Here is an 11,467-nt window from a genome sequence, read left to right as displayed (position 1 = left end):
TTATTTTGGGTTACCTGAAAAAAATATGAGATGAGCAGGTTTTGGAAGATCTGGAATTATTTATTTGAATATGTAACCATGTACTGCATCAAAACATATGTGGTTCAGGTATTAAAAGAAAAAGGGAAAAAATGGGAATTCAATGAAAAAGTCAAAAATGAAGACATGTTAGTTTCAAAGGGTGTTTTTCTACTAAATGTTTTTTAAATAAATATATTCTATATTTTCTGAATATACAGTGGCCTCAAAACGTATTTGAATACTTGAGGCACAATAAAACAGGTCTGAATGTCTTTCTTTTAGATAGCAAAATATCAAATAAATTCATTTATTTCAACTTAAAAACTTAAGTTTAGATGCTGTCCTTAAATTTTCAAGTATGAAAAAAAAATTCATTTCAACTTAAATTATATTTACTTAAAAAATAGTTGAATCTCGTATTGAAATGGCTTATTTTTATGAGCTTAAGTAATGTAAAACCATATGTTGCCATGACCTTTTTACAGTTAACATTAACAAAAATGAAGTTAGTTTTGATTGCACATTTGGTTAGCAGACAGTTTGATATTTTGTCTCTAATTAAATTTTTAGGTGACCTTAAGTGTTCAGATATGTTTTAGGGCCACTGTGTTCTCTGTATTTACACATTTGGAAAAGTAATAAAGAAAAGTGTTAAAGTATGTACACTCAAGAGAAGGAAAACACATGGCATGAAGCAGTATACTGAGTTCTTAGGGAGTTGAGAAAAGGCTGGGAATTTCCCTCATATTTGCTGTCTTGGACTGGTTATGCAGGACCAATGACAGCACAGGTCTTCTGTCCTCTGAAGGTGTGTGTTTGAGAAGAGGGGCGAGATGAGGCTTCATTAGTGTTCTCAAACAGATCCTTCAGTTTTGGATGAAGTTCACCCCAGACATCACCCATCTGAGGAATGAAAATACTCAGTTCACACAGTGTAAATACAAATAGTGTTGAACTGCTAAATAATCAGTAATAGAGTTGTTATTGAAAATTGGTACCTCTTTGTGCCCTTGTATTTGTGAGTGGACAAATGTCCCCAGTATTGAAGTTACAAGGGGCAAATGGGTGAAGACCATCTGGGTTTCTTGATGCAGACACAAAAGGGAGAAATAGCTCCTCATTTCCATGGTGATAATCGTGTTTTCCTGCTGTAGGAAGACAGAATTATAGTATTTAGTTCACCTGTAAGAGGTGTGGATTTTTTCTGCTGGTTACATTGTTATGCCAGCAGGTGGCAACAAAGTGACCATCAAAGTAGCCACCTTTGAATCATTCACTCAAACGATTCATTCAAACGATGATTCACTACTGTGTGTGCTCGTTGCTCGATGCTCAGCAGTTGATTTTGCTTTGGCTTTGTTTTATCTTTTTCCATTGGCAGAGCAAAACTGGACAAAGTAATTGGAAGAATTGTGTCTAAAATGTAAGTTACTCAATATTAACGTCATGTTAATATATTTTTATACTTTTAAACTATTGTATAAAAGCATTATCACAATATCAGTTAAATTATAATAAGAAAGGATTAGGAAGAATCAATGACTTCTAAATAATTTCCTGCCATTTTGTAAGTAATCATGTAATCAATAAAAAAGTAACTGTATTCTGGTATTATGAGTATTTTCATTTTTGGAATCTTTGGAACTTAATTTTTGGAATCTGCACGTAATCCAGATGACACATAATTAGTTACTACCCAGAGCTTCCTATTGTGATGTGTTTTCGAGTAAAATGGCTTCTCGAATGAGAAAAAATGTGTGTGAATCATTTTGAGTGTGTCCCTTTAAATGCAAATGAGCTGTTGCTCCCAGAACCCCCTCCAGAAGAGGGCAGAGATTCAAGAACTCGTGCTCCGGCAACAACAAAACAGGTCAATCTCACACACCAAAAAAAAAAAAAAAAAAAGTTTGGTTAAGTGTAGTTTGTCTGTTGGTGGTGCTATACTGTATGTGTTACCTGTGTGAGTCGAGACTCTGGCTGCTCAATGCTGCTCTGGTATTTTAAGTGTGTAGCCACAGGCCCGCTGCGCTTTTCAAACGTTCTCTGATGCTCTAGTAACACACCGCTGTCATGTCGATCACACAAGTCCTACACAGACACGCACATGCAAATATATTAACATGGGAATGCCATTACAGTTGAATTGTTAAAGTGTAAAATGACCATCCTTTCACAGATATTGGTTTAATAATACATTAAAAAAGACAAAACTCCTTAAATTATTCCATCTTATACCAGCTCCATATGCCCCTTTAACATCTGTTAAATACTATTTTGTGGCACAAATTAATATGAAAAGTTTTCTACGGACTGTACTCACTTTATACGACTGCAGCTGTTCGAGGAGAAGGTTCAGTTTCTCCACCACCTCATCCTCCTCTCTGCTGCCCTGGAGTATAAAAAGGGTTTGGAAATATTCAGTTTAATTTCTGTTCAACCAAATCAATGCAGATCATTTATCTGCATCATTTTAGTTACTTTTGTAGTGGTGTTTGTGATTAGACTAATAAAGATCTGTTTTAGTACCTGGTGTGCAGCTTTGTCTGCGAGAAGACCGAATTCTCCTGACAGCTCTCCAAGCGACTTCCTCTGTGTTTTCCATGCTTTGCTCATCGTAGCGTTCAGTGGCAGGTCTGGTGTGTCCGAGCCCAGTTCACTGTTGAAGAATCAACTAATAACCTCTGACTCGTCCACACACAGACTTTCATATTTTCCATATAACATATCAGGGTTATTATCGTTAACTAAAACTAAAACCATTAATAACATTTACGTTACTTGAAATAAAAGAACTGTTAATTGAAATAAAATAAACTATAAACATTTTAAATTTTAAACATTTTTCAATTTCAGCTAGTTCCCAAGAAAAAATGACTCATTTTAATTTAATTTAACTTGAAGTACTAAAATAACTAAAATAAAAATGGATAAAAACTATATAAACATTTTTATTACTAAAAACTTACTTAAAAAATACTAAAAATTACTTACAAAATTACTAAAACTTTAACTTAAATTAAAATGAAAACAGAAAATATAAAATGTTATAATAAAAATAATTCAATAATATTAAATATAATATTATACTAGAATATTATATTAATGATACTACATAATATATAACTATATAAAATAACACCATCATTGAATATGTATCATTCTATGATGTGTTAGAAACCATACCATGCACTTCCACAAAAATTAAAAATGATCTATACATTGATAGAAAAATAGACACTTCTTTTAAAAGTTTCTAATAGATGTTTAATTATAAATATTAAATTAATAATTTAATGTTATCAATAATATTCATATTAAGAGATCATATTAAGAGATCATGTTTGTGCAGCTTTTGTACATTGTACAAATTAGCCACATACATTTGATATTTTATGTATCACTACATTTACTATTTTGATTATTATACTTTTTATTTAAATATTTCTATTATATATATAGAGAGAGAGAGAGAGAGAGAGAGAGAGAGAGAATTAATGACGATTTCTTAAGTCTTCAGTATAGTTCACCTCAGGTCTTTTCCAAACATGAGCAGATCCGTTGAGTTTTCTCGTGAGCGCTGAGCCATCCGCTCAGCTACATCTCTGAGTTTATTGAAACTGCTGTGGATACTTGCAATGACCTCTCGATTAGCAGCAGCCTGGCTCCGCATTTCCTCAGGTAGGTTCACCTTAAAAATGACAATATTCATTTTGTGTATTAATTTCCCTTTCAATTTCCCTTTGGTTCTTTGATATATACCAACAGTTTTGGCCGTTACTCGTTACTAAGTAATAAATTACTGTAATTCAATTACTTTTCCCTTGAAAAGTAAAGTAAGGGATCACAGTTACTTCTGATGCAATTGCATTAAATACTGTATCTGACTATAGAACAATTGTATATAAAACACTAGTGGATTTAAGATCAAAATGTCTAATGTTAAAATCTATGTTTTTAATGTAACCTTCTCCCTTTAAAGGGTTAGTTCACCCAAAATTGAAAATTCTGTTATTTATTACTTATCCTCATGTCGTTCCACACCCGTAAGACCTTCAATAATCTTCAGAACACAAATTAAGATATTTTAGTTGAAATCTGATAGCTCCGTGAGGCCTGCATAACAAGCAATGACATTTCCTCTCTCAAGATCCATAAAGGTACTAAAAACATATTTAAATCGGTTCATGTGAGTACAGTGGTTCAATATTAATATTATAAAGCGACGAGAATATTTTTGGAGCGCCAAAAAAAACTAAATAACGACTTATTTAGTGATGGCCGATTTCAAAACAATGCTTCAGGAAGCATCGGAACACATATGAATCAGTGTATCGAATCTGCTGTTCGGAGCGCCAAAGTCACGTGATTTCAGCCGTTGGCAGTTTGACACGCGATCTGAATCATGATTCGATACACTGAATCATTTGTGCTCCGAATCTTCATGAAGCATTGTTTTAAAATCGGCCATCACTAAATAAGTCGTTATTTTATTTTGTTGGCGCTCCAAAAATATTCTCGTCGCTTTATAATATTAATATTGAACCACTGTACTTACATGAACCGATTTAAATATGTTTTTAGTACCTTTATGGATCTTGAGAGAGGAAGTGTCCATTGCTCCCTATGGAGGCCTCACGGAGCTATCGGATTTCAACTAAAAAATCGTAATTTGTGTTCTGAAGATGAACGAAGGTCTTACGGGTGTATGAGGGTAAGTAATAAATGACAGAATTTTCATTTTTGGGTGAACTAACCCTTTAAATATTTTGGTCAGTTCAAGAATAATTTATGAAATTTTATATTATTTATTTGAAATAATTAAAAGAGCAGTTTCATGTCTGTCCTTGTACTATTGTTCAACTGGTTGAGGCTGAAATGGAGAGGGGGGATTGAAGAGTAATTAGTACAGTAATCTAATTAGACTGTTGAAGATGTAATTCGTAGCTAGTAATGATTAATTACTTTTTTAGAGTAATTTCCCTGTTGAAAAAAACAGCATATGCTGATTAGGTATGTTTTGATGTATGGAGCTGGTTTGAGCTGGTTCTTAGTTGGTCATGAGCTGGTTTAAGATGGTCCTGAGCTGGAGCTAGTTGCTTAGGACTAGTTTAGGACCGGCACTTGACCAGCTTAAACCAGATGCCATGCTTCAAAACATACCAAACCAGCATATGTTGGTTTTTTCAACAGGGTTACCCAACTCTGTAAACCAAAACCAAGATATTTACGCGGAATGTCATTTTTTATTTAATTTCTATGTTATTTTTACCCACCTTGCCATGCAACGCTATTTGGGAGGTCAGAAACTCATCACCTGTCTTTTTATATGCATCACGCATCTTGTTTTGAACATCCTGTAACATGAAAAAGGACGAAACGTCAATGTATTACTCCAAAAGTATAATTAGTTTACTGCCATCTGCTGGTATGCAGGACTTACTGCGCTGCTTGCTGACAGAAAGATGTTGACCAACTCATCTCCTGCTAGGACTGGATGTCTGATCACCAAGGTCATGAACCTTTGTAGACCACGGCGGCGACTGTCGTTAAACTCTCGGTCTGATACTGAGTTCAAAACTGAGAGTTCATGGGAGAGTTAGAAAAAATAGAGAGTTTTAGTGGTATAATACTAATAATGAGGCTTCAGAAGCAAGTTCATTTGAGGACAGTTCAAATCTTACCCCCTTTAAGGATGCGTTTAGGGGGCAGAGGCGGGACCATCCTGTAGATGAACTTTTGCAGCAGCAGACCGTGGAACACCTCAAAATCACTGTATTTGCGCTGAACCGGGATCTGGAAACACTATTTAAAAGAGATGGAATAGTTTAATATTTCTAGGGATATGTATGTGTTAGAGCTACACTATAAATTGTTAAAACACCCTTGAGATCTTATTCCAAAGTGACAGCAATTCGGCTATGTCTATTAAACCTTTGACAAAGTAAGATCACAGCGAACATTCAAGTCTGCGTTGGTGCTGCCGCTGAGCTAGAGAGAGCATCTGTCATGTTTAGGTATGAAACAGCTTCACAAACCATCTTTTCAAACACACAGTATTGTAACATTGTTACGCCAGTCAGTGGCGACAAGTGGCTGTTAAAAAAAATGTAAGCCTATTTGTCATTGAATCATTAAGGAGATTCATTCAAAAACACTGATTCATCTAGTATTTATGAGTGAGTCATTGAATCATTCATTCAATTTTTTTTTTAAATAATTCATTCAAATTAATTAAATATTTTTTAAATAGACTGCAGCAATTAAAATTTTTCTCAGAAGTTCTAGTAAATTACATGTTATTTGTTTAGTTGTCTATTCAGAATTGTGGGAGAATCGTGATCTATTTTAATGCAAGATGCATCACTCGTATTGTTTTGAATAGGAGAAAGTGCAATGCACAATATGACAGATTTTTTTTTTGCCTGATTTGAGCGTTTAGAAACAACATTTTTGAGACAGTTGTTGTCAGATTTCATTGATTGTGAGTACAGTGGTTCAATATCAATATTATAAAGTGACGAGAATATTTTTGGAGCGCCAAAAAAAAAAAAAATAACGACTTATTTAGCGATTTCAAAACACTGCTTCAGGAAGCATCGGAGCACAGATGAATCAGTGTGTCGAATCTGCTATTCGGAGCACCAAAGTCACGTGATTTCAGCCGTTGGCAGTTTGACACGCGATCTGAATCATGATTCGATACACTGAATCATTTGTGCTCCGATGCTTCCTGAAGCAGTGTTTTGAAATCGGCCATCACTAAATAAGTCGTTATTTTGTTTTTTTGGCGCTCCAAAAATATTCTCGTTGCTTTATAATATTAATATTGAACCACTGTACTCACATGAACCGATTTAAATATGTTTTTAGTACCTTTATGGATCTTGAGAGAGGAAGTGTCCATTGCTCCCTATGGAGGCCTCACGGAGCTATCGGATTTCAACTAAAATATCTTAATTTGTGTTCTGAAGATTAACGAAGGTCTTACGTGTGGAACGGCATGAGGGTGAGTAATAAATGACAGAATTTTCATTTTTGGGTGAACTAACCCTTTAAAGGTGCAATATGTAATATTTTCTGTCCGCTAGAGGTCGCTAGAGGCCTATTCAAAACAAAGGCGTAGCTTGATGACACCAAGTTTGAGCACGGAATCTTAGGACATGTGGTCTTCACATAAAATAATCACATGGAAATAATCGGGATAGGACTCGGGAAGAAATCATGTTCATGGATGCGGTTATTAATGTTACTGTAGTATGAAGCAGAGCAGGACCGAGTGTTGTGGGAGCTGAACGAGGCCGCTGGAGCGATTGCGCAACACACGCCTCACGAGCAGCGGGACTTTTATTATGACATAGTCGCCGGCGCCGCTTCTCCGGTCATGAAAATGAGGTAACGCAGATCTGTTTATCATATTAGATACATTTGAGTGTGTTGAAAATGATGTTATAATGTTACTCTGTGCGTTTGCTTGGCAGCTGCTGTGACTCACTGTTGCACACTGCAGTAAGTTAGATCGATTTTAGAATATATTAAATGCTGGATGGCTTGTGTTGATAAATGGCATGCAATTAATTTTAAAATGTATTGTATGATGGAGAAAATTCGGTATTACTGTTACTAAAAATAAAGCTGCATCTGATAATGCTATGTAAGCTATTTGACAAAATAGTGTTTTTCTCTGAGGCATTTTCTCTGCTTGAAAAATCAAGAAAATTAGATTTAAACTAAACGTGTTGAGCTATATAACAATAATTAGTTTTCTGTCCATAAATATATCAAAGCAGTTGTTCCCTTGTCTATTAAAACATGTAATATATTAAAGCGTCTTTGGTGTTTCCATGGTTTCTACCAAATAAAACCGGAAACCGAGGATAATGCGGGTATGACGCCATTGACAGGCCTTGGTTAAAATTACAAATAGTTGGAAACATTTGGGATATTGTAAGTACTCAAGTGAACAAAATTTATAACACTGGCCTAGTGTTTTTTGGATATTTTACTGCAAAATTCTTACATATTGCACCTTTAATCAAAAGCTTGGCAAACAGCTTTGGTGAATTTGATGTTTCCCCATTCAAAGAGATAGGAGCTGCACTTCAAAGATGGCCGCGTTTCAAAGATGGCCTCTGAGTAAAATAACTTGTCTTAAAGGGACTTTGTTTTAAACAACAAAAACTAATCATGATTCTCAATTTATCCAGAATCAATTAGCACTAGTGTGTGTGTATGTAAGTATATCAATAATGTACTTTAATGCTTAAAGTATTATAAATACATATTTAGTTTACCTTGCTAACAATACGGTACTCCACATGTTTGAGGAAGGCCAGTCCTTTCCTTCGGGGCTCTATCTCCACCAGCACACTGTCCCCCAGCTCTTTTAGCGATAGCCCATCCACCATGGGGCTTTGTTGACCCAGATGCATTTTCTGACAAGAAACACACAAAAGGTCCAGTTAACAGAATTGTTGAAACGCTCTACAGAAAATTTTAATGGCACAAAATTTTAATAGCCTGACATCAACTTTACACTAATGTTTTTTGTTTTTATGTGTTTGCATTGTTTTATTATAACATTCAAAATCTATAATGTTCATAATGTTGTTATTAATCTTAGTTAATGTTAATTTCAACATTTACTAATACATTTTAAGATCAAAACTTGAATCTGTTAACATTAGTTGATGCACTGTGAGCCAACATGAACACAAACATTTTTATTAACTAACATTAACAAAGGTTAATAAATGCGGTAATTCATGTTAGTTAATGCATTAACTTAATGTTAACAAATGAGACCTTATAAATGCTTTTGAACTTTATTCATTAAAGAATCCTGAAATCAAATGTTTCACAGTTTCCACAAAAATATTACGCAGCAATAATAAAAAATGTGGCACCAAATCAGCATATTATAGAATGATTTCTGACGGATCATGTGACACTGAAGACTGCTTTTCTGAATTCAGCTTTGCCATCAATAAATAACATTAAAATATATTAAAACAGAAATTTCAGTTAATGGTAACAATATGTCACAAAATTATTGTTTTTACTGTATGTTTCATGTTTGTTATTTATTTACTATAGTCAGTTTTTACTCTGTAGATGAGAGGATGATTTTGCTTTTGAAATAATTGTGGTTGATTAACTGGAAATTCAATATCCATTTTGTATTATATAATACTCATGCAAATTACTAAAAAAAAAAAAAAAAAAAGTACATACAGGGAATATTGTGATGGATTTAGAATCATCCCCAATATGATTTAAGTGAAGCGTTTTAATCTTCTGTAGAACAAAGTGACCTATTTCACATCAGATAACACCAGCTATGCTTCAAACGAGTGTCCATGACTATTTTTCGTGTAAATAACAATGGGATGGTTTATATTCATTGTGCATAAGGCTTGCTAGGAACATGTAAATGCATGAGTTGTGTTTTGCCATTCAGCATCTATTAAAATGATTTATTTTCTATTTTAATTACGAATGATTATGTGTTTATTCTACATAGGCATCTTAAATGTAAATACAATCTTTATGCTGTCTGTCCGTCTCTCACGTCTTGGTGTGTTCTTAGGGTCTGTAAGCTCTTTGCGAAAATTGGATTTGTTACCTTGTCACTGGGGCAATGGGTGATTTCAGGCAATCCTCAAGAGCAATGCACTGACCAGCGAAATAAAGACGAAAACGTGCTATTATAATTCACGTATAGCTGTGACAAAGCACATTAACATTGTTTTAAACACTGTCATATAATACAAAAAGGTCTTACAAAAAAAAAAGTACAATAATACAAAAAAAAAACATTCACAGCAATGAAATCATATACCTTTAAATATAAACAGTTCTTTACACTGTTGATTTCAAAAAGTGTCTACCAATGAAACAATTTTAAGAAGCAATATCATTTAAAATACATTTCTAATACTTTATCTTTAGTATTTTTTTGTTGACATGAATGCACATGTAAAACAGTATTCTTCATCAAATGCACAAGCTCACATGAAAATGTTATGGTTTTTTTTTTTTTTTTTCAGTGTAATGGTTTTAAAATATTTCCTCATTACTTACCAGATTGCTGATGTGTATGAAGTTGGCTTCGCTTTGCAATCCCCAGGAGACTTTCGTTCGCACCTTGACTGCCCTCTTCACGCTTTACGACTGTGGCTGTACAGACTGACAACACCAACAGATCAGATAACCGCCTCTTCTCTCCCTCCCTCCCTCCCCTACTCTTTGCATCCCTCAACACACACATATTACCATTAATCATCTTAAGAGGATAGGACCTCTTTAAAAAAAACATCACAGCCTCTTGGACGGCAAGCTGGAATTAAAGCTTATGTAACTGGGTTATAATAATGAGAGTGGCCAGGCAAAAGATTTAGGGTTTTTATACAGACTTTAAAAGCTTTGCAACAGAGCTGCTTGATAACTAGAGACAAGCAGAGAGGCTGTCTCAAGTCACCCACACATTCATACACCTCTGTTACCATTTCATTGAGAGAATAACCTCATATTTTAATACAAACCCGATTCCAAAAAAGTTGGGACACTATACAAATTGTGAATAAAAACAGAATGCAATGATGTGGAAGTTTCAAATTTCAATATTTTATTCAGAATACAACATAGATGACAAATCAAATGTTTAAACTGAGAAAATGTATCATTTTAAGGGAAAAATAAGTTGATTTTAAATTTCATGGCATCAACACATCTCAAAAAAGTTGGGACAAGGCCATGTTTACCACTGTGTGGCATCCCCTCTTCTTTTTATAACAGTCTGCAAACGTCTGGGGACTGAGGAGACAAGTTGCTCAAGTTTAGGAATAGGAATGTTGTCCCATTCTTGTCTAATACAGGCTTCTAGTTGCTCAACTGTCTTAGGTCTTCTTTGTCACATCTTCCTCTTTATGATGCGCCAAATGTTTTCTATGGGTGAAAGATCTTGACTGCAGGCTGGCCATTTCAGTACCCGGATCCTTCTACGCAGCCATGATGTTGTAATTGATGCAGTATGTGGTCTGGCATTGTCATGTTGGAAAATGCAAGGTCTTCCCTGAAAGAGATGACGTCTGGATGGGAGCATATGTTGTTCTAGAACTTGGATATACCTTTCAGCATTGATGGTGCCTTTACCAGATGTAAGCTGCCCATGCCACACACACTCATGCAACCCCATACCATCAGAGATGCAGGCTTCTGAACTGAGCGCTGATAACAACTTGGGTTGTCCTTGTCCTCTTTAGTCCGGATGACATGGCATCCCAGTTTTCCAAAAAGAACTTCAAATTTTGATTCGTCTGACCACAGAACAGTTTTCCACTTTGCCACAGTCCATTTTAAATGAGCCTTGGCCCAGAGAAAACGCCTGCGCTTCTGGATCATGTTTAGATATGGCTTCTTTTTTGACCTATAGAGTTTTAGCCGGCAA

The 11,467-nt window shown here is 34.8% G+C and overlaps 1 protein-coding gene across 2 annotated transcripts; it reads right to left on the bottom strand.

The window, feature by feature from the left end:
• Nucleotides 1–10,245, bottom strand: snx8b (sorting nexin 8b). Of its 2 annotated transcripts, XM_048197281.1 has the most exons (12): nt 10,102–10,245; nt 9,644–9,693; nt 8,313–8,453; nt 5,703–5,823; nt 5,462–5,598; nt 5,295–5,375; nt 3,549–3,709; nt 2,548–2,677; nt 2,342–2,410; nt 1,978–2,109; nt 1,020–1,169; nt 1–924 (listed from the first exon to the last, which is right to left on the bottom strand). In XM_048197281.1, the coding sequence occupies exons 3-12, from the start codon at nt 8,448–8,450 to the stop codon at nt 787–789; spliced, it is 1,257 nt and encodes a 418-aa protein (XP_048053238.1). In that variant the 5' UTR covers nt 8,451–8,453; nt 9,644–9,693; nt 10,102–10,245; the 3' UTR covers nt 1–786. The 2 variants fall into 2 exon arrangements, with proteins under 2 accessions (XP_048053238.1, XP_048053239.1); XM_048197282.1 differs by lacking the exon at nt 10,102–10,245 and having other exon boundaries at nt 9,644–9,740.
• Between the last annotated feature and the right edge of the window lie 1,222 nt (nt 10,246–11,467).

The sequence above is a fragment of the Megalobrama amblycephala genome, linkage group LG7 (genome assembly GCF_018812025.1).
Source record: "Megalobrama amblycephala isolate DHTTF-2021 linkage group LG7, ASM1881202v1, whole genome shotgun sequence".
Taxonomy (NCBI): Eukaryota; Metazoa; Chordata; class Actinopteri; order Cypriniformes; family Xenocyprididae; genus Megalobrama; species Megalobrama amblycephala.
Note: the sequence above shows the minus strand (reverse complement) of the source record. Positions and strands in the feature narration are given on the sequence as shown.